The 23384-nt window shown below is 37.2% G+C and overlaps 1 protein-coding gene across 1 annotated transcript in view; it reads right to left on the bottom strand.

Annotated features, from left to right (window-relative positions):
* STK39 (serine/threonine kinase 39) overlaps positions 1–23384 on the bottom strand; it is a 101689-nt gene that overhangs the window by 46699 nt on the left and 31606 nt on the right. Inside the window, exons 6-10 of the mRNA XM_034065391.1 lie at positions 19938–20047; positions 19725–19826; positions 19400–19533; positions 16009–16057; positions 15837–15902 (exon numbers count right to left, since the gene is read on the bottom strand). Of these exons, the coding sequence (XP_033921282.1) occupies positions 15837–15902; positions 16009–16057; positions 19400–19533; positions 19725–19826; positions 19938–20047 (461 nt within the window). The remainder of the gene's footprint in view (positions 1–15836; positions 15903–16008; positions 16058–19399; positions 19534–19724; positions 19827–19937; positions 20048–23384) is intronic.

Below are 23384 nucleotides of genomic sequence, written 5' to 3'. Positions count from 1 at the left end.
ATCTTGAGGTCAAATAGCAGACACTGTAAGCAAAGAGGCAGAAACAAAAGGGGCAGTGAAAGGGAAGTTGGATAACCTTGCTTTGGCAGCAGCAACCACTCAGGATCCTCAAAATCATGTACTCAGAATCCCTACAACTCAGCACCGTAACTAGAGTGCATGATCTGCCACACTAAGTCTCCTCAAGCTTTCATTTGCGCTCGTACAGCTGCGCAGACAGCCCTATGAACACAATTAGCTTGAAGCCAAATCAGCTTTTTAATTTAGCTGATCATGAGCTAACACAAGTACTAGAGTCTGCACAAGAAGAGAAGCTGGAATATGACTTTCAATAGCTGCCCCAGTCATCTGTGGTAAAAAGCACTGTAAATTCCCCAAACATGATAGAGACAAGTATGAACAGGGAGTATATATATATACAGACACAGCATACATTTGACTCCATCCCCTATTGCGAGCATGCTAGTTTAAGTTATTTAAATCTGTGACACAATCTTTAGTCATTGCTTTATGCTTTATCCAGCCCAAATACTAGGCCTGCAGTATTAGGCTCAGTATTTTTCTTTCCTTTCTACATGCAAACACAATAAACATATTGCTGTTTCTTCAGTGGATATACATATATAAAAAGCTCTTTGCAGCTCTGAATAAATTGTACCATCCACATTACACATCGGCACACATTCTGGGGGGGGGGAGTGTGGGAAGGGGTGAAACCAAACTACCTGCTACAAGCTGGGTTTTCTATATGCTACTTTCACATATAAATATCTCTTTTCTTCATTGGGGGGGTAAGTGAAGAAGAACATGAACAGCATAATGCTGGTATTTTACATTCTGAAACAGAAACAGTAGCATAGGAAAACATTTTGTAGTGTGAATACATGCTTCATTGGTATCAAATATTTAACTAAAAAGGTCAATTTTACTTCAGGAAAAACAACCTGGGGTATTTTTTTCCATGTTAACATATTATTTGCACTTTCAGAAGGGATGCATCTAGGACAAGCAGTTATGCATTGTAGTGACAACTGCAGCATTTGGAGACCACAGCAAGACAAGAGATATGAATCAGCTATATGGGACAGCACTCATTGCAATTTTCATACAGTTTATTGGACTACTATCATCTGTAAGAGTTTAAGAACGGTCAGAGTACATCCAACCAATAAGTTCCAGCATTAGCTAGTTATTTCTTTGCTTAGAAAAGAAAGAGTAAGTATGAAGGCAACTATTTTGGCACTTTAGGTATTCTCTCAATTTTTAGTAATCCTTTTCTCAAATTACATCTGCTTTATCAAGACAAAGCCACTTTAAATAACATTTTAAGTCCTAAGACCTTTTGATAACCACAAATAAAATTAAAGCAATTTTGTCCCTTAAAGAAACAGAGTCTTCTTAAATACTTATCTTAGGCCACCAAACACTTATCTTCCATGCTAGTTTGAGTCCCAGTTTGCCAGGATGCAATGTATCTTCTGCTCTACCCTGTTTTTCCCGTCTCACAAAACACCATAGAATTAAAGTGAGCACATTTTCATAAAGGTATGCAAAGTAACTCTACTATAATCTTCAGAAGATTTTCACACAATCAAGTTTTTTTGACCTTTTGGATTACTCTTGAAATGTTAGTCACGGAGTGTGGTAAAACTTTTGTCCTTAAAGGCCTAACCAACCTTCAACACAGGGAAAAAAAACCCCACAACTTTTCCAGCAAGTACACTAAGGGCCATTCTAACAGTCTGCGACAAGACAAAAAGGAAAAAGGAATAAAGATAAGCAGTCACTGAGTGGCACCAGTACTAGAACTGTTGTACAGAAATGCATCTTCACCAAGGTGGAAACAAAGACTAGGTTTCTCTAGATGACATTCTTGCCTACTCTGCTGCTTTGATTGCTTCCTTTCAATTTAGAAGAGCAGGTGTGCAACATGCAGAACTATTTTGCTGAAGAATAGTTATATATATACATGTACTGAACTGTAGCCTGTTAAGCACTCGCATTGCACAATACAACAACAGAAATCCGTGCCTCAGGTGTCAAGCACTTGTAGCAAACACATTACTACGGTATGCCCATCAGGAGAGAGGGGGAAACGATTATCCCATTTTCTCCCATCAAACTGTAGTCCCCTATGGCAAAGCTTACAAATTCATTCCTGTGGCAGTGAGCAGCTACTCTTTGAAATGCTACAACTTGTAAAAGTTAATGAAAAAGCTGCAATGGGCCAACACAGAAAATCACTTCATAGAAACGATGAGGAGAGTTCATGGGGACTTGACAGCCTACATAAACACTCAACGGTTATCTAAAAATAAACTAGATGGCTACTGATGGAAGGTTATAGAAAGCTGTGCTCACCACTGCACAAAGCATTCATCTGTGCTTTCTCAATAGCCTCAGCCTCACTGGGTCACTACAGGAACCCATGGAAAAATTAACAGAAACAGCAGAAGATCTGAAAAAATCACACAGGCAGACAGCAGCAATACCATCATGAAGATATTCAGGGAGACAATGCAACATGATGAACACCTCAGAGGGCATCTCAAGTCCCACTTAAAGAGTCTAGTCTATTTCTGACAGAGTTCAACTCCCAGCTCTATTCAACAAGTGGTTTTTGAAATATCTTCAACAATACACTTCACAAATATGGGCATTAAGAGTTTTTCTGCCATCAAAATAAAGTGCTACAAGAAACTAATGTGCATGAACAATGTCAAGTATATGCAAGACAGACTGTTCATCCCAACCTCTACTATTACCCTAGGAAGGACAAGAATTCTCTCAAGACAAGAAGGAATGAAGTTCAAACTATGCTTAACTTGAAGACTTAAAGATGTAACTTAGGAATGAGTACTGCATAGCTCTCAAAGGGCGCCATATAATGATCAAGAAACAAAGAAAGTCCAGACTTTGTGCCTTGTTTACATCTTCCAATGAGATTAAATGACACTTTACCCTTGAGGTAACAGATAAACTTCTCTCCTGATTTTATTTTACAATTGAGTATAGCATTTCCCTCACATGATCTGTCCTTCACAGAAAGCACTATCTCAAAATCCTGTTATTTACATATAGACAATTAAAGTGTCTTCTTTCTATGTTCCCCTTTTCTTTTTCTGAGGGATTTTTAAGACTGTAAACACTATTTGGCAACTGCATCCATGGTTTCTGTCATAATGAAATATCGACTACAAATTCATGATTCAGCCTGCTGCAGAAAAAGACATCTCTGCATCTTTGCAGACCTCTATATGCAAGTCTTAAATTCATGGTGGACTTCAGTCCAACTTCCCAATCTCCCTTGTGTCAGTGCTGAAATTGGCAGAAAAATCCAGCAACACAAGAATGGATGCTCGTCCTCAATGGAGATTAGTAATTAGTGCTATAAATAATTGAATTCCATATACTCATTCAGATCCAGTTTGCTCCAAACTGATGTGGTCCAACCAGATAGTAAATGACCTTTTGTTAGCCTTCTTAGAAGCTAGCGTAAGAAGGGTTGTCTCAAGACGTACTAGCCTAGGACCAAAATCAATTTCTGAAGTGCTGGATCAATAGGGAAGAAAAGGCAAACGGAAGGTAAAAACAACAGTCTTAACACTGTTCCTAGCAAGAATATACAACAGGGATTGCACATGGAATAGTGTAAATATTTAGAATTTCTTTACTGGTTATTGTTTGAGATACTATTAGAAGACTGATAATCAAAGGCAACATGCTTGCATTTCTCTTCAGCAATTACAGCATTACAGCAGTTGAGAATATCCTATGTATTTCTGCTGATACCTTGGTTACATGTCTCCCATTTTACAGAAGAAAATAAAGAAGCAGACAAACAAAGTGATATATCCAAGGGCACAAAGCAAACCTAAGACAAAGCATGGAACAGAAACAGATTTCTTGTATCTCTACAAAAATAAGGAAAAAGTTCTACATTGCATGCAGTAGCTACACAAAAGCAATTTTGCCATCTGCATTAGTCAAAATACACAGCACCAATAGTCTCTCTCAGTAAATATTTCAGAGGGAAAGGGAAAGAAGTTAAAACATGCTCAATTCTAATTTCGGTTTTATTGTTGTAAAAACCTAAATGCTCCTTTCAAAATAGGAAGTAAACTGAATCATAACTTTAGCTAATAAAGCAAACAATGAAAGCCTTCAGCCTTACAAAGACAAATTAACACATATTAGAAAACATATTTCACATAAATCAGACAAGCACCAGGGAATAAAAAATGAATTTGAATGGCTAGCATTTAAACTGCACCCAACACAATAGCAGTTTAGAAAATTGTAATCTACAACCAAAAGCAGTTTGCAGGAGGGAAAACTTAACAAACCACTGCCAACGTTACACAGCTGTGGAAGGAAGACATTATGAACATCAACTACAACAGAGAATGCATGGACAATTTAGTAAAAAATCATGTCTACCACAAAAGTGTTAAGCATATTATTACTGCTGTTGTTGTACATGCTGTGGCTTGTTCAAGTTTATTCCAGTATACACCAGGGGCACAAAGACTTAAAAATAAATTAAGCTGCTGACAGAACTATTTGTCCTTGCCCTTTTAAAGTGGGATACAGAAATTTTAATGTTCCCAGCCAACAATAGCATGCACCAGCTTTCCAGGAGAATGTCTGCTTAACCAGATCAACAGAGCAACTGTAAATTCAGACTATTAAAGATTAGCCCAAATTAGCCTGACAGAGAGAGAGCTCCAGCATCAGAATACAGAACCTGCCCACATGAAAACCAGGCTATTGCATAGGAAACAAAACATAAATTATTGTCTTCCAGGCACTGATGTGCTTGTTTTATGTAGATGTTAGAGACTGGGGAAAAAAAAGAATCTATTATTCATCACTGATTCTTTTGCCTCTGCAATCTCCTCACAAGTTTATTTTTGTAGGGTGACAAGGAAGGGAATGATCATTTTTTGAATAATAGAATCTTTCTACTTCCTTATTTACAACTGCTCAAAACAGCAAAGAACTGGGCTAACTTAGTATTTTATTTTGGTGTCTAATTTAAAAAAACATAGAAAGAACATACTGTGAGATACCAGTGCATACACACATACTTGGTACAGCACATGATATACACCACATGAAATATCCATTATTTCAATACGAGTAATAATATGCATCTATTGTCTTCTTTCTCATTCTACAGGAAGATGACTGAATCAGTAATCTTGATTTTTCCACTATCTCAATTATATAACTATTCCTTTATAAGTTTCCAGCAACTCAACATTTAGGCTAGAAACCTGGGTAGATTTAAAATGTCTTAAACTCTTCTCCACAAAAGACTACAGGGACCTGAAAGCACTGTAAATAAGATACACTTGTGTAAGCAAAATTGAAGGCATTATTAAGCTTTACACATTTCAGTAACATGGAAGGTGCCTCACCACCCTCCACATAGAGGTAACAGAGCCCAGTTGTAATTTTCTCCTGAGAGAGGCAAATGTGTAGACCCCATCTCTTTAAAACACATCTGCAAAAGTCTTTATGGAATCTTGACATTGCTCCTTATTTATTTCTAACTAGAGAATAGTCAGTGCTGTTCTCCATTTTTATACTTACATATCTACAGAAGGAAATCCATATCTTTTTGTGTTTTTTAAACACATCCTTCTGGAAATACTGCAGTCCAAATAAATCAACTATCTTAGCTTTTTCTTTAGATAAGATTGTCTTATTTTACCACTGATGCCCTTCAGCTACGTCTGCTAGTACAGTATTCAAGATACACACAATCCCATGTGCCCCAGAGAACAAGAATAACAAGGTGGTTATTTAAGCACCTAATTTTTTTTCATTTTCTGCAGTCTGTCCTACTAAAAGCTCAGATTTGGCTTTCAGGCAGCACAAAAAGACCAGCCAAGTGATGCTGTGTATCTTCACCTTTCCCTAAGACTGTGGCAATGGTTCTTACAGGAGACAGGATTCTCCCATTACACAGACCCCAGAAGTTCTTATGAAACAGATATGCTGAATTACTTTGCTCATATTACTTGGTAACTGATAAGCCGAGAGTTTGTGCACCACCACCACCTTTCTTCTTTTTCCTTTTTTTAAACAGAAGTCCCCAGAGTTTCACTGCTCATACAACTTCATGAGAAGTGTTTACAATGCCAGTTCTTTTATATGAAGAACCATAATGAGAAACAAGATTACTGAACACAGTCTTGGGTTTAGCACAACATTTTGCTCTGTGCCTTCTTCTCTTAAAAAAATAATATATATATCGTATGGGTTTTATATCTATAAAATAATATATATTTAAAATAATATAATATATTACATATATATATATAAATACTACATATATTGTTGGGGGGGTGTTTAATTTTATTTTCTACATATATAGAAAATAAAATTAAAAAAACCCAAACAACCCAGACCAGCTCCTTTTATACACATCTTAGGCCTGTAATCAGATTTGATTTTTACCTTTAGCCATTTTGCAACCTTTCCTGGATGTTTCATAAGATACAAAAGCAAATTTCAGCCCTCACTCCTATGCATTTATTTGCATTCCAATGCAATGAAGGAAATCATCATATCACATTTATCCAATCATGGCACAAGCCTTTTGCTTAAAACAGTTACACATTTAATTATGCCTTAACACTTGAGGTAAAAGTCAGACCATGGAAAAGTCACTTTCTACAATATATATTTAATGTGGAAGAGTTTTTTGCAGTCTTTTTGCACAGGAACACCTACACTACAATCACATTAAAAAAAACTAAAGAAATCTGAGATCCAAGACAGAGCATGAAATCCCACATATACACTTCATACTTTGTTTAAGAGCTGAGGCACTGCTTCCAGAAAAAGCTAGTCCCTATCCAACCCAGTCTAACAGGTCATGTGAGCATCCTAATCCCTTCACTGCTGGCTGTTCTTAAGTCCCCCAAGTTTATTATAATACATAGTCTTATTTTTATTCTGATACAAGCCACAAAAATTCTACAAACCTGAATATGCTTTATGCAATTGGGAACCTTGCTTTTTCCCAACCATGACTTATGCAGACTATTGTTATTAAAAGGATATACCACTACCTTGCTAAAATAACACCCTGGCGTACCTGCCTTGCAGAACTCAGAAGGTGTTAAAATACCACAGTAATTGGGTGTTAGAACCCCTCTTCTTAAGCTGCTCTGCATACTGCATATATGAGTCTGGGGAAAAAAAACCCGAAAAATAAAAACCTTACCCTTACCCTTTGTTTTAATCCTACTTGGAAAAGAAGTTAGACAGAACTTTAAGTGTTTTGTATTCATATGCAGAAACAGTAGTTTTTTCTTGCTTTTTTTGCCTGTTTTGTGTGTTTGGTTTTCAACTGGTGGTGGTGGTTGTTTTGTTTGGTTGATTTGGGGGGTTTTTGTGGCTTTTACAGCAAGAATTTAATCTGGCATAGAAACTATGTTCTGGGATAATCGCAACTAGCCTTTCAGGACTAGACATTAGTCTTAAACTCTGATTTCAGAATAAAAATTTAGATATGCAAGCCATTGCTCATAATCCCCTTTCCTTTGCAAGAACTACGGAGGTTTGCTGCATTATACCTTTTGTGGTATGAAGAGATTAAAATCCTCTGTTTCACTGTCCACAACCATATGCCACAGAAACCTTCCTGGGGAATGGAGGGGAAGAAAATCATGTATGCAGAAAAGAATAAGGCTGGTCATGAATCCTGGAAATCTGCAAAAGTTCACATTCCACAGCAAATCAATTGTTATTGCTTCTCTACGTTGCACAAACACACTTAGGTTTTGTCCAAATTACTGAGTGAAGGGACACAGATGATTTAAAGCTTTGCAGTTCCTGAAAAATGTCTTTAGATATTGCCAGTATGTATATTCCCTATGTGAAACAACAGAACTTTCTGACTGAAGAACACATGGAAGCTCCAAGGAAGCAAACACATTATTTGGTGTACACATCTCCCATGCCCTAAAGTTTCAGTCTGAAGGATTTGAATCTCAGTATTTCAAGGTGACCTTACTATGGGAGAACCTGAGGAGTCATTAGCACTTCAAGTGGTATATCCTGAGTCAGTAAAAGCAAGAGTAGACGATATTCTTGTATATGCAACTTATCTCACTAAGATACGCAGGAATATCAAATCCTTCAATTCCAAGTCAACACCAATTGAATTCTTCAGTTCCAAGTCAAATGCAACTGGTGTCTGCAAACAATGGCAACCCTCAGAGAAACTATCATTCCATTGAAAAAATTGCATTAGAATAATAGCCAAAAACATTTACTGCATTTTGGGGTCAAGCTTTCATAAATCATGTTTTGATCTCTCAATAATTTTCTTAAAAAAATTAAACTACATCTCTGTTGAAACTAAAATACATATTCACAGCTATCCAGCACACTCTTCTGAAGCAGATTTATTGTTTGCTCTGAAGTGTGCAATGTCATGCTTATGCAGTATTTATCATTACCTTCAATGAAATAAGTCACTGATGCAAACCTACAAATATTTGCTTCTTCCTTAATGCAGCACCAAAGTATTGCAAAACCTGAAAGAGTGCTCAAGTCATAAGAATTGGAAATACAGGAATCTTCACCCTTTTTATATAAATTACCACTTCTACTCACTATTGGAATCAATTACACTGGCAACTTAAAGGCGAGAAATGCAACATCATTACATTTTCTTTCACGAAGTAGTACTGCATAAAGGACATGGGTAATTCTGCATTGAATAGGACTCCTTCAGCTCTATGTGCTTTTGAAGAGCACCCTTTTTTAAGGCATAACACAGTAGAAGTCAAAGAACACAAATCTCTTTTAAAAAAGGACATTTGCTTTGAATCTTTACAATACTGGTTTGTTTTTATAGCCAAAGACAAACAGCATCATGATGACAAGTGTGATTCCCGAGGTTCAGGGCCACCAGTTTAAGAAGACTGCCATGAAATCTCACCCACACTCATAGTTTAGAAAGGGAATAAGGTGGAGCAATCAGTGAGAAAAACAAAGCCATTAAAGCCTCAATAGACAGAGGGAGGGAGCACATTCCTACATTTCCTCTACAGAAAATGCTGAAAAATTGGTATAGATGCTCAGTATACCAACTCCACACCCACTCTGGGGAATTCCCTTTCCAAAGTCCTCCTCCTTTCACTTTTTCATGGAGTCTTCTCTTGTTGGGATAATGCTGCTTAGGGACAGAGAAATGTAGCAGCGCAAACTAGAAACACTATTTTGCCACCTAAACATCTTGTAAATAAGTGCAGGTAATTCCCTACACTCCTAATTCTGCCTTCCAAAACTATGGGTTTCTACATAAATACCACAACATACTTATTATTTCTGCTCCAGTCTGAGTCCAATATTTGAACACGATTTTGTTTTGAGAAACTGCAGTGTTTTGCAGAAATCCCAGTGGCAAACATGCAGGTTGAGCAATTCAGTACGAATTTTGGTTTTCAGACATTATTTCTCCATTTAGTATTTCCACTACATAAATTTCATTACTGATTGTTATTAAGTGAAAGTAATTCATTCATTCACACTTTAATAATAGCTCTTTCAGGCATGAATGTGTATCTGTGCTAAGAAGGATGTTTTCAATTAATTGTGCAGAGGAGTTGCATTGTTTTTCTAAAGTAACACTTCAAACAAAAAAAGGAATCCCAAATGTCCTATCAGGCATGACCTGATGGCTAATACATACAGACAGACAGAGACTCTTTTACATCCTCTTTCTTCTTCCTGCTTGGTCCCTTCCTCCCCACAAGTCAAATTAAGGTGCTAAGGCCAACAACGTACCTCTAGTAATCAAAGGAAGCCAAACACAGAGTAACTTCATATTTTGAAAGATGAACAAGAAAGATAAGGATCAGACCTGGTTATCTTTCCTGGCTGCTCAGATGAATGGGCATTACCATGGTAAATCACTACTAAAAGGCTTTCTGTTAGAGGGATTGCAAGATCCTCCTTTTATAATTGACATTTTCCAGTTTCATCATCCTTTTCTATCATCCAAGTTGTTTACTTGCTTAAAATGACCAGAGGCAAAAAGAAACCAAATACAGCCTCTTGTAGAGACATCATTACACAGCAGTAGAAGACTCCTTATAAGGCGAGTTTCACTGCCAGCAATGTGGTCACGTTGAAGAGAATATAAGAAAACAATCTACTACCGTAAAATTCAAGTAAGAATTTACTATGATTTTCACTTACTTTCAGACTCAAAAGCTTGAAAATTCTGATTTCTTCTCTTTTCTGTTTTCTGCAAGGTTTCACGTAAAAGAAATTGCTGTAATAAAAGCTCCCCATTGTACACAGATTTTAAGGAGACCTAAACTTATTCAAGTAATTTTTTTAAAAAATTAAGACAATAAAAAAAAACTTTGGCTGTAGTTCTCCAAAAGAGTTACAAATGGACATGAAAACAATGGACATTTTTTAATTAAGTCCAAGTTCATAAAACCCCAATGTTTACATGTCAATTAGATAACAAGCAGTAGCATGCATTCAACCGGGCTATAGCATGGGAAACCACAGACCTAGAGCCGCTCCTCACTCACAGCGGTGCTCTCCCTGCACTGCGGCGAGATGCGGCTGCCCTCTGCTGATTGTCAGTGCCACGCAGCACAGCTGGGATGCACCCATCTGTCTTTCCCCCTTTCACTTCACGTACTGCATAACTTAACGTTTACCTGCAGATGCACAGTTTCAATAAACTTCTCGTGGGGCTGCTTTTTCAGGGCTAAACAGAAACTGGACCCTGCATCAGCCTGTTACTGCCCAGTCCATCTATCTGCTTTGCTAGCCTCAAACTATCTGTTCCAATTAAAACCCTGAAGCTTTCAGCTCCAGACATAATTTTAACTTCCTGAGCCAAGAGCACTTTTCAGCTAAACTAAGCCCCTGTAATACCACTGGGTAGCACAATCTCAAGGATGTCCTGCTTCACCTGTATTTCTCTTGGAATTCTCCCCACAAACTTCAAGAATATTATCTGTACCAAGCACAAGTGCAGGGGCGATGAGTGTCAAAACAAATGGCATATATTTTCTTTTTGTGTATACTGTATATTTAAAAGCTTCACAAGGTCTAACCAGGAAAATTTCTTCAGTGTTGGGCCTAAGCTTGCCTTTTTTTCCCCTCCAATTTTATTCTTTTTTTAGAAGTAGAAAAATAAATCTTTAACTTTTCCATACGAAAGCAAAAATTCTCATACAGCTATAACAGATGGCAATACTGCTGCTTCTAAGCCACCCTGCATCCACAGAATCTTCTTGGTAATTCATTTCCCCGCATGACCTTCCTGACAAACTTCCCAAAAATGTACAAAATCACAAGTAACACACATTTCCACATCCTCCCAGAACTCCTCTTTGCCTTTATGAACAAAGACAGGCAGAAAGGCTTCTTCTAACACCTTGCTCAAGACAGCACTGTAGGAAACCTCATGATGCTAAGGTGACCCTAGCAAGCCAGCTGTGGCTGTCTGCATTGACAAAATACTGTCACAGCCTTTAGACTGGGAACAGATTTCATACTAACCAATTCCACTGAGTCACTTTCCACTTAAGACAGACACTGTTTCAAATCCATGACAGGCAATCTGGCTTAGGATGTCATTTGAATGAAGCATTTGAGGCTTCATTTCTTAGAAAGCAAACAGGTAAAACCAGCACCTTCATGCACATTCCCAGCAACAGACAGAAACACAAATCATTAAAAAACAGGATGATAGGATTATCTTCTGGTTAGTTACAAGACTTACTTCCTGATCATAGAATCTACCACCAGCATCATGCATGCCTGGTCTTCCTTTACCATACCTTGATTCTTTAACTAGGAGTCATTCAAGAGCACCTTTAAGAACACACTACACTGGTATTTCACAGTAACAAAACCCTCCTCCAGTACTGATCATTTCAATAGCTTAGATAAATGCCAAATATTTAAAACTACTGTTCTAATCAGAGAAGTTCTCATTATACACCAACCTCATGTTTGTCCATGTTGTAGACATTTCTGAACAAGTCAAGAGGTCATGAATACACCATTAGCTAATGAGCAGATCAGTGCTGTTACATTGAGAGACAGTGACTCATTCACAACACAAATGAATTCTCAAGTTGAATCATGGTAGCCTATGAACCATAGAACACTACCCAATACAGAAGATGGTTACTTGTTAATGATTAAGATGAATCATGCATGAGTTTTTAAACCCTGCCATAACAAGCAACACAATTTAGTATAGAAAGGCTTATGACCATCTGAAGTACAAAAGACACTCAACTGAGCCAACTATTCCACAGTTCATTTAAAGCTCATCTATTCCATACTAGATTTGCTGCATTTGAGAGGGCACAAAATTCAACCTCACAAACTGTATACAGATCATAAAAGCCCCCTATGAAACAAAGGATGGACAATCCAATCTACTGCATACAGTTCCCTGTATCTTTTGGCACAACTGCATGCTGGCAGAAATGCTGACGGCAATCTTTCTCACTTATCTGAAATGTTAAAACAAAGCTGGCTCAACTGCATGTGTCTGCCCTTTAGAACACTCTTCACTTCTATGACCCACTAACTTAGGCATTGCTTCCTGATTATAGGAACTTTTGTCAAACTTACATTTTAATGGAAAAGTGCATTAAGCTTTACTTCCAAAAACATCCTAAAAACAATAATAAACAAATATTAAAAGATTCCATGGTCTGAATGCCAATTTCTCCTCTATTTTTTGTAGTAACAGCCAACAACATAAAAACAGTTGCATTATTTTTATTTCATTTGTAGCAGTGTTCTGGGTAAACCAAACAATTAATTCTCTGCAACGGGTGGGCCTCCTACATGCAAAGCCTTGACAAATACATAGTTACAGTTCAGCTGCTGTTTTCCATAAAAAAGCATTCCAGTATAGCACATGTACCTTTTCTTTCTACACTAGCATTAACGAACTAAGTATTTCTTAAAGTGTAAAGAATCACAGCAATGAATATACATTAATCAAACAGCTCTGCTGTTTATAAAGTCTGGAGTCCAATTGTAAGAACAACCATTACTGGCCAGGTGCATCTATCAGATTAAATCCATTACTGAAACAAGGAAGTGCTGCATATGTACATCTTTCTGAGGTGTAATCATGCTGCTAGAGCTGCCCAAAAATATGGAATCTAATGGTATTTTCCTCGTTAAATGGAGGACACTGTTAGTTTCTTCTATAAAGTAACATGATGTCTTCTAGAGCTAGAATTCCAACCCATCAGTAAATAAGGGTATTTTACATAAGTTTTAATAAAAGGTGGTATCACTCACACTAATCATCTCTTTAAGCTGTCACAGGTTTTTCCCCAGTAACTTACAATTCCGAGCTCCAAACAGCTTGTAACAGGACAGAGCAATACCAGCTCCCAAAAATAGAAATCAGGTCCAATTATTACTCAGTTGGGTTTTGGTTTGTTTTTTGTTTTCCTAGCAGCATTTCAAACAGCAATGAAATGAAATGCAGATACAGGTTTTACCTGTTCACTTTGTAAAAGTGGCAGTCATGCAGGAGATTTCCAGAATTAAAGAAACAGGATTATAAAACCACAGAACTGACCCAGGGCCTTTGTCATATAGAGTACTTACAGTCAGAATCACAGAATAGTTAGGGTTGGAAAGGACCTTAAGATCTTCCAGTTCCAACCCTCCTGTTATGGGCAGGGACACCTCACACTAAACTATGTCAGCCAAGGCTCTATCCAACCTGGCCTTGAACACTGCCAGGGATGGAGCATTCACAGCTTCCTTGAGCAACCCATTCCAATACCTCACCACACTAACAGTAAAGAACTTCTTCCTTATATCTAACCTGAACTTCCTCTATGTAAGTTTGAACCCATTACAATTAATACTGCATTGTGACAAGATTTCAAAACTGACTAGAGTTCTGGAAGCTGTTTCAGATTTCATCTATTCCAATATAGCAATTCTAATCACAAATGAACAACTGAACGTATTATGCTACTATGTCAGAAGAAACTGAAGTTAAAATTAAAGTGAGGCTGGAGTTCTGGGCAACAAGGCAAAACCATTATACACGTGGCAAATGCAGGAAAAATTACTGAAGGGCAGATGTGACATCTGTGCAAGCAGTGGTGCTACACATCGTTAATTACAGGCATTTCACACCAAGTGCTACACAAGACAATGTAAGCAGCAATGACACCAGCTCCTTCCCATCTCTTGCCCAAGTGACATTCTTTTTTCCATTACAAGGGTTACTTCTTCCATGAGTGTCATCTTAGATATCTTACATGTTCATGTTTGAACAAACAAACTCTACTTATGTAAGCTTTTTTAAATAAACCTCTGCAGTTTTAATATTAACATTTATATTTTATAGCATCTTAAAACAGCAGCTACATGCAAAGCTGTAACAAGTGAACTAAATTCTAAATCCTTGATGAATGTTAATACTGTGTCCTTTTAAAAAATAAATATTTTAGAATTTTCACTAGCTAAGACCTAAATATTGTTTCCCTTTATGCTGTAAGTAAAACACCCACTAATTTGCTTCTAGCACAGTTTTGATTTCTTAAGAATTTTCCAAAATTCAGCCAGAAAACTATTTCTGGTGGTGTATGGGAGGCTACCCTGCGCTCCTTCTGCAATTCCAAATGCCAACTTATCTAAAGAAGGAAGTATACATACAGGTATGTATGAGTTAACACGCAGACCCTAAAACTGATTTTAAGACACAGCTAGGAGACATATCTCACGAGGCACAGGCTTTGTCAGAAACCTCGCTGGTACTAGAACATGTCTAATTACTCCTGTATGGCCCAAGTTATAAAATGAAAAGCAAGCAACTATGACTCTTCCCCCAGGTATTTTTTTTCTGTGGCCATTGCTGCCACCACATGGCTAAACAGCTGAACTACTCCTACACTTCCGCTGAGCCTTGCAGATGCTAGCCAGCTCGGCATGCTATTCCTTCTACCAGCCCTCTCATTCCAGCTTTCTACTCCAACCTCACACAAAGCCCCATCATTGCTACTGTCTTCCCAAATTACTTCCATCTAAAAGAAGACAAGAAGGAACCGAAAGCATTCAGATCTCGTTGACAGTCTCTCCCCAGGTAAGAGCCACCAGCTGTAAGGAGCATTTCAGTGCTGTAGAATTATGCCAAGCCAATATTCACAAAGAGAAAAGAAAATCTTACAAGTGCCACTCCAGGTAAATGAAGCCTAACTGATGTGCCAACAAAGGCTGAAATAGTTCCTGAAATAGTTCCAAAAGCATCAAAGAAATACCAGCATATGCCACAGCTATACATTTCACTCTTATCTCCTGTGGGATAAGGCTGCAAGTGGTCTAAATAACTCAGCAGCACTCATGCAGAGTTCGGGCCTGACTACCATGCATTTGCGCATCACATCTGAAATAATCCAAAGAAGCAGGCAGTTGTCAGTAAATACCATATATTGTACTTTTATGCTTTCTCTAGGTGATAATGAAGACATGAACCTATAGGCTCACAGTTCACCTTTTATTTCACAACCTTTTCCCCGTAGCTTTCTGGAAGAGTGGGGGCCAAAAAAAAAGTATCATGTATGATGACTAATCCCATGTATCATTTGACAAGGCCAGAAAGGAAGTCAAAATACCCCAGGGCTTCTTGAAGAAAGCTAGGCTGCAGAAACCATTAATTCAACAGTCACTATCTCTGAAGGACTGCCTAAGAGAACATCTCAATCAGCCAAGTAAGATGTAAGGCAACTGATGAGTTGGTTTCTCTTGCATACCAATGAAGAAAAAAAGGATGTGAGTACACTCACCTTTTTTGCCCTCTGTGCTATATTAGGTGTTCTAGTGAGAAGCTTTTCAATCAGGTATTCTCTATTCTGCAAAACCAACATTTGGTAAGTTAAAAATCAATACAAGGCAAGAAGAAAATTCATGTAGATTTTAAGGCAGAGCAAAATTTACTCGTAGGGTTAAACGTTTTACCTTGGCTTTCTGGAAAAATTTGCATTTTAAAAGTTCTGCTGCTGTGGGCCTGAAAGATCAATAATAAGTTAGAACAGAAAACAAAGACCCCTCTCAGTGAATACAGTACAAGATGTTAGTTAAATGGTACGTCTCTAACACTTTTGAATTAGTACTGTATGAATGGGGAATGAATGACAAATAGCTATTGAATTAATTCATACATACTCACTTACCACATATGAAAAAAATAAGCCTTTCTACAGCAAAAATACAAAAAAAAAATCAGTCTCTAAGTTGCTAATTTCCCCCCTTTTTCTTTCAACAGAAATGTATTTTATCTTTAAAACAAATGAAAACATAATCAGGTATTATGTTCTTCCCCAGGTAGACTCTATGGATGCAACCAAGCTTTGCTCCACAGCAATAAAAGAATAATTACATTTTCCAAACAGTAGTACCAATACCTGATACTGGCATTCTTTTATACTTTGTTGATGTCAGCAAGCATTCACAAAAAAAACTACACTGACACTATAAACACGATGCATAAACCAAACAGAAAGTCATCAGAAGCATCTTCCACCCAAACTGACCAAAAAAAAAAAAATCAAAGCAGCCCAGACATTTCATATTTACTTGCAGTTCTGCTTTAGTCATTTTCTTCCTATCATTGTTAAATTTAGGATTTTTTACATTTTCAACAGATAACCACAATCTCACAGCTACCAAAGTGATTCAAACAGCAGGACTTGTCTCTCCTAGCTTCAGGGAACTAAAAAGCTACTTATCTCGGTAAAGCCAGACTCTAGTACTGAAGCTGACTCTGAAGAGAAAGCAAAGCATCTCCTGGGATGAAATAAAATCCTCTGGGCTCTTTTCATCCTTTTCATTAGGAGACCATACCCTCAACCAAGAGTGACTTTGACACAGCTAAATTTAGGGAAGCCAAAATCTCCAGGAGTCATTCTTTCTAAATGCACAGAAGCAACATCTGCTACAGTTTTCAATTTGAATTAGAGCAAGAGACTGGATATAGCACAAACTAGGTAAGACAATGGAAAGCTTAAAGTTGGAAAATTTCGGTCTTAAGAGAAAAAAAAAGAAATCTGAACTAGCTTATTTTTCCCAGGACATATCTGAACAGCAACTGAAATATTAAGTAGTGTTAAGTAGTGTGTATGCACATATCAGTTCACTCTCACTAGAAATAATGAAACTCCTGACATCAACTAAAAGCATCCAATTTAGAAACACATAGTAGTTCCATACAGTGTGTGTTTCTTTTCTCCTCCAAAACACCAAACTCTACAGTAAAAGAGTTATTATTAGTGATACTGTGGAACCAGTACCGTGAGACTTAGCAGTAATTCACCTACAAATCTTAGATAAGCAAAAAGGGGAGCATTTAAAAAGAAAAAAAAATAATAATAATAAAAAAATCATCTTCTTGGTCAAAATTTTAGAAGTTCTATCTCAAATTAACTCTTGACTTCAAGACAAGTTTCAGTGATCCAGTACTATCACATCTTGCAACAGGGATATGCACAGTTAAAAGCTCGATCCTTAGTGAAGTTTTAGTCGAACTAGTGTTCTCCATTTCTCTACCATTAACTATGCCAGACACTTCTGAACTGCTCTGGACATGCTCTCTGGACCTGTTTTCCACACAGGCCATGGCAATGAATTGCAGCCAAGGACTGTAAGCAGCATCCTTGGCACTGGAGAGAAACACCTATGCAGATCCCAAAAAAGAAAAACATCATGGTCTGAAACAACAACAGTGCAAAGCCAGTCCCCAAATTTGCCACAAAGAACAGGCACTTCTTCCACAATTGATACAACATCAATGGAGGCATGTCCATGCAAAATTAAATCCTGGACTGGGAGAAACAAAAAATAGCAATGACCCGACAATATAAGGACACTCACTCCTCAGTTAGAGTAACTGGCACACAGATCTAATCATGTATCTGGTCTAATTGTTCAATTCAAGGCAATCCCAAGTATGAAGCTATTGCATATGTTTAAATCTCAGTGTAATAGATTAGCATAATTAGTTTAAACACTAATATTTCAACACTGATGTGGTAACTACAGATCAAATAATTCAGCACTATGTATTCAAGGAGAGAAGGAAAACCCATTTTAATTCTCAACTTCTCATGTCTGCATACCAGTTTAATCTCACCCTTAAACTTTCTGGACACTGGAAACTAAAAGAAGCTTGATTATATGTCCCACATTTCATCCTTATCGGTAAGCAGTCGAACTGCAGTGCTAAGCTTAAGATTTGCTACTACGACCACCAATTGTAAGGGATTTGGGAATCTGGAACTATACACAAATGACCTTTCAGTGGAAAAAGAACAAAAAAAAGAGTGTGAAAGATTTCAAGAATAAAAAGTTGCCACACAATCTTTTTCTTAATTATCCTTGTTCTCTAGTATTGCTGCTGTCACGTTTTTGCCATGACTCCCTACAACAGCATCCTGGATTAAACTAGCTTAACATCAGTAAAGATAACTACCCACCATAAAAGACCCACACTCAATCAGTATTGTTCTCTCAGAACTATCTCTTTTCACAGAAATACCAGCTCTGAAACTCTTAAAAAAAAAAGCAATATATTAAATGCCCTTAGGAAATAATGTTAATTAGAATGTGCTTGCTCCAATTCTCCCGCAAAAGAAACCTACAACAATGGGTCTGCATAAAAATGAGTAAAGGATAAATAAACTAATTGTTCTGGGAACCTGGGACCTCAGCAATAGTTTTGAAACAGCTGTTCAATAATTTCATCATCTTGGCTATCTCATTCACAAAACACAGCAAGAACAAATCATAAAGATACTACAACATGCAATTGACTACATAAACATGAGGAAAACTCTACATGAGCTTAGAGCCTCTAACTTTACAGTAAAAAAATATGTACATATCTCTTAATAAGTATTTTTTTCTGAACATATCCAAGTTACTAAGTTTATGTCACAAAATAAGAAAAATAAAAATAAAGTTAGTTAGTTAGTTATTTTAAAGGCCAAGAAACTGATGTGTTTGGTTACCAACAGTTCCATCTGATCAGTCTGAACAGTCTTGTTAGACTTATGCACAATATCCAGATTTATACCTTCCCTCAGATGAGAATTAACTAGTAGAGCAAGGACTTTTGTTTGATCAGAGTTTGATTCAACGGTATAATAAATAAAGTAGGTTAACCACCCAGAAGAAGAAAAAAACCTGAATGACAATCAAGAGGCAATTTCTTCTCCCCAGATGAAGATGACTGAAGGCTGCTATTTACCAAATTCAAATCATACACTTAAACATGGTGTTTAAATACTGGAAACTTAAGTAGCTTATATATTTAAAAAAAATAATTCTACTGTACAGGGCAATAATGACCTACCTTTTGGAAGGATCTTTCTGAAGGCATAATGAAATTAGTTTTCTAAAGGATTTGCCATACTTTTTCACCATCTCCTTGTCCTCTACACCTGTCTCTAAAGTGGGAGGGTCATTTTGAAGCGTCAACATTAGCACCTACAGTAAACCCAAGAAGAGGTACTGTAAATAAAATCAAATTCAAGCATGTGGAAATTAAAGGAGAATAATATTACACAGAAAACATATATTTAGACATCTTGAGTTGCTATTGAAAATGAAGCAGTAGTAACTATCTATCAGAATTAGTAACACAGCTAACAGCACTAAGAATACAAAGTGACTGTTACTTTCATAGGAGGGTATTTGTGATAAGGTGCTGCTCCTGTTGCTAACTCAATGGCTGTTATCCCAAAACTCCACATATCAGCCTTGAAGTCGTAACCTCGCACCTGGAATAAAACCAAAGAAGAAAAACAAGTTAGTGATATCTCAAGTTCCAGAAATTAAAGAGTGAAAGGTTTGGGTTTTGGGGGGTTTGGTTTGTTTAAAATTAGGAATACCTGCTCCATTACTTCAGGAGCCATCCAACATGGAGTACCAACAAACGTTTTCCTTACTTTGTTACGAGTAACATCACCTCCTGTTGCTAAAAAAGCACTAACACCAAAATCTGGGAAGGGGGGGAAAAAAAGTCAAAATCTGTAAAACTACAAACAACAAAGCAAAAATTTTACACTTTAGAAATTAAGTCAATTACTGACAGTAACTCTCCATTGCAGAGCTTACCTTCGTTTCATGACACACTATTCAAATGCTATGGAATAGATGATACAGTTTTGTCTGGAAGATCTGCACTAGGACACTCTCAAGTTCAACCTAGTATGTGTCTTCCTGAATAAGGTTACAAAGGGCTCCAGTACATTTGTCACCTTAAGTTTTCAAATGTGCACTCTGAGCCAAGATTTGAATGGTTTGCATCTGCTTTTCTTCAAAAATAAGGAGCTACTTCAGTATAGCTACCAAATTTGAAAGCACTTTGAACAAGATGGAATATATAATTTTAATACTCATGGAGGTTTAACAAATCAAAAATAACCAGCAAAGTGACCAACAACGTGTATTTAATATTAGATGATGATATATTTTTTTCCAAATTCCAAAATATATATTAAAAAAAAACCTGTTTTGTTAACCTGTTACTATGCCAGTAACAGCTGTTATGAGAGAGATAGTAGGAAAATGGAAGAAGAGCATATTACCAACTTATGGAGAAATACTGTCACTTTGACTAGAGCTATATCAAAAGTATTTCAGTCACACTGAAATCAAATAGTTTCCTATGGATTTACTTCAATTTTTGTTTTCCTACTTTGTTGTAAATTTAAAAAAAAAAACAAACACATAAAAAAGAAACAAAAGTCTCAAAACAAACAGTAACTACAGAAATTGTGGGTTTATTGCTTTCTGTTAAGCATCACAGACTCAAATTCTGTACCTCTTCTACATCACTAGAACACAAACAGCAGCCAAGAAGCAAGCTTCAAGCAACATTGTTTAATTTTCCCTGCAGCTTGCCTGATTAATAAAAACCCCCATTTTTTCTCCCAAAAATCTGTAAGTCACAGAGTAGACGGGTTTTATACCTATTTCTGAAAAGCATACCTCAGAAACACCTGCTTCAAAGTTTTTAATGCCCTAAAAATCAACACTGGTATTAGTGACAGTTTTCAGAACAGGAACTCTTCTATGTAAGGAGAAGCTGAATAGGCAGAAATAAAAAAATAAAGTAGATCTTTTACAGGTCCTTTCAGAAACTGAGACACCCAGCTAAAATCCTGGCATAACCTTTGCTCCCCTACTGCTGTTCTTCCCTATTAAGATAACACTGATTTTGAAAAGGACAACAAAACACAAACATGTGTGAGAGGACATGGGGAAAAAAAAACAAAACCAAAACAAAATTCAAAAATTAAGTAAATTCTATTTTTGCTTGACCTTCAAAATGAAGTATTGTAACACCTAAGAAAGATGTGATGCGTATTTATTTGAGTCAAGTGCACATTTCACTATAATACTAGTCAAACACAGTTGTATGTTTATAGACAGAACACTTTGATAGCTGCTCAATAAAAACAAGACTCTAATTTCCCTTCCCAGGCATAGCTTTCACAAATACTGGTTATTTAAGAAAAGACATGACCTACAGTGGCAAGCTTCCTACCACATAGGAGACAAATTATTACTGAAAACAAGTTACATAAAGAAAGGGAAATTTATTACAAGGAAACAGCTGAACAATTCAACAGTGTTAGGCACTAAAAGTCATAGCTAATACCAAAGGAAAAACAAATTTAATGAAGAGCCCTGATTTAACTGTATTAGTAAAGCATTCCAAAATTAAATAGAGCTGCCCAAATAAGCATAGCTTACAAATTATTTATTCCCTAATATCTTCTTCACCTCAACCAGGGTTGGGCACTTGGCCAAGCCTCAGTCAAAGCCAACAATCCAGAGTCAGTGTTAGACATCAGGCTGGGAGAGAAACGAAGCCTATGGCCTCCAAGGCAGCTAGGTTGCAAAGATACAACTAAGGGAAGATATGGGCTGCAAAAACATTTTGAACCCAACAGCTTTTTCACCTCAGCCAAGGCTTGAGCTCTTAGCCAAACCTCAGACAAAAGCAGCCCCTAGAGATCATGCCTGGGAGAAAGACAAAGCCACTGCTTCCATGGCAGAAAAGCTGCAAAGTAGTTGCTGCAGAAAGACACAAGCTGCAAAAATATTTCATCCTAACTTTCTCACCTAGACAATGGTGGTAGACTTTAGACTGAAGCTCAGCCAAGGCCATGTGTAGAGTTATGGTTAAGATTGGGGAATAAAGCACATAGTCCCTATGAGAATGCAGCTGGCCAAGGAAAGCTTGGGCTACCACAGCTGTCCCTGATAAATCTTCCTCTTCCATCTGGTTTGAATATCTGAGACAGAGCCTCTGCATATTTTTGAACAGATCTTTTCCCAGACATTTCTGTGGGTATGGATTACCATAGGAATTAACACCTTGAGAACCACTGGTGCAATGGGTGAGTTCACATAGCCACTTATGCACAAAACCAAAAAGAAGGATCTTCTGCCAAGATTCCTAAAAACACACATTCTTTTTTCTGACAGGTTTTACTGAAATTGTCATTTCTTGTATGGACTAAATGCATCATACAGCCCATACATTCTACACATTCCACCAATCGCTGTGTAATACTGCTCTTTGCTATATGCTCCTTACATACTGGCTCCTTCACTGGTGTCTTGTGTACTTTGACCTTAGAAGGAAGAAACCCTGATGAAGTACCAATCACCTTGTTTGCTCAACACCAGATGTTACAAACCCAATAGTTTTAAGTAGAATGTTAGAGCCGAGGAGCTGTTAGTGACTGTTTAATATTATATTTGTGAAAAAAATCAAAAGTTCCTGCTCTGTACAGCAGAACTTTGTATTTTCAGGAAAACAACTTCCACAATTTACACAAAAATGTCTATTTTGCTCTTTCCCACCAAAGGCTGAGCAGATTCTCTGTGCAGAACCTCCAAGGTCCATAACAGGAGGTCTCTGTAGAGCAACCCCAATACTTTGAAGAATCTATGCTCTTCTGTATCTACACAATGTCTTTTGTCAGAGAAACACTGGGGTGAGCTTCATTTGTGAGACACAGTCCCTCAGAACCCAGAAATCCTGATGGACAACTCTGTCATCAAATATTGCACCACATATGTATTAGCAGTGTGTGCTATGGATACATCTTTTCATTATGGAACCTTCGGGTACAGGAGAAAAAGCAGTCAAAACAATGGAAGTTCTTCTAATGAATAAAAAGAAGTAAAATTATGAGGTATTCATTCCCCAAAGATGAAAGGAGGTTTTACTTCATCATGGCAAAAAGACGTCAAAAGGATGAATTTTGGCCTCTTGACATTCAAAATTGGCTATCAGTTAACCTGCAATGTTCAGTTGT

This window comes from Melopsittacus undulatus, chromosome 8 (assembly GCF_012275295.1).
Source record: "Melopsittacus undulatus isolate bMelUnd1 chromosome 8, bMelUnd1.mat.Z, whole genome shotgun sequence".
Classification (NCBI taxonomy): Eukaryota; Metazoa; Chordata; class Aves; order Psittaciformes; family Psittaculidae; genus Melopsittacus; species Melopsittacus undulatus.
Note: the sequence above shows the minus strand (reverse complement) of the source record. Positions and strands in the feature narration are given on the sequence as shown.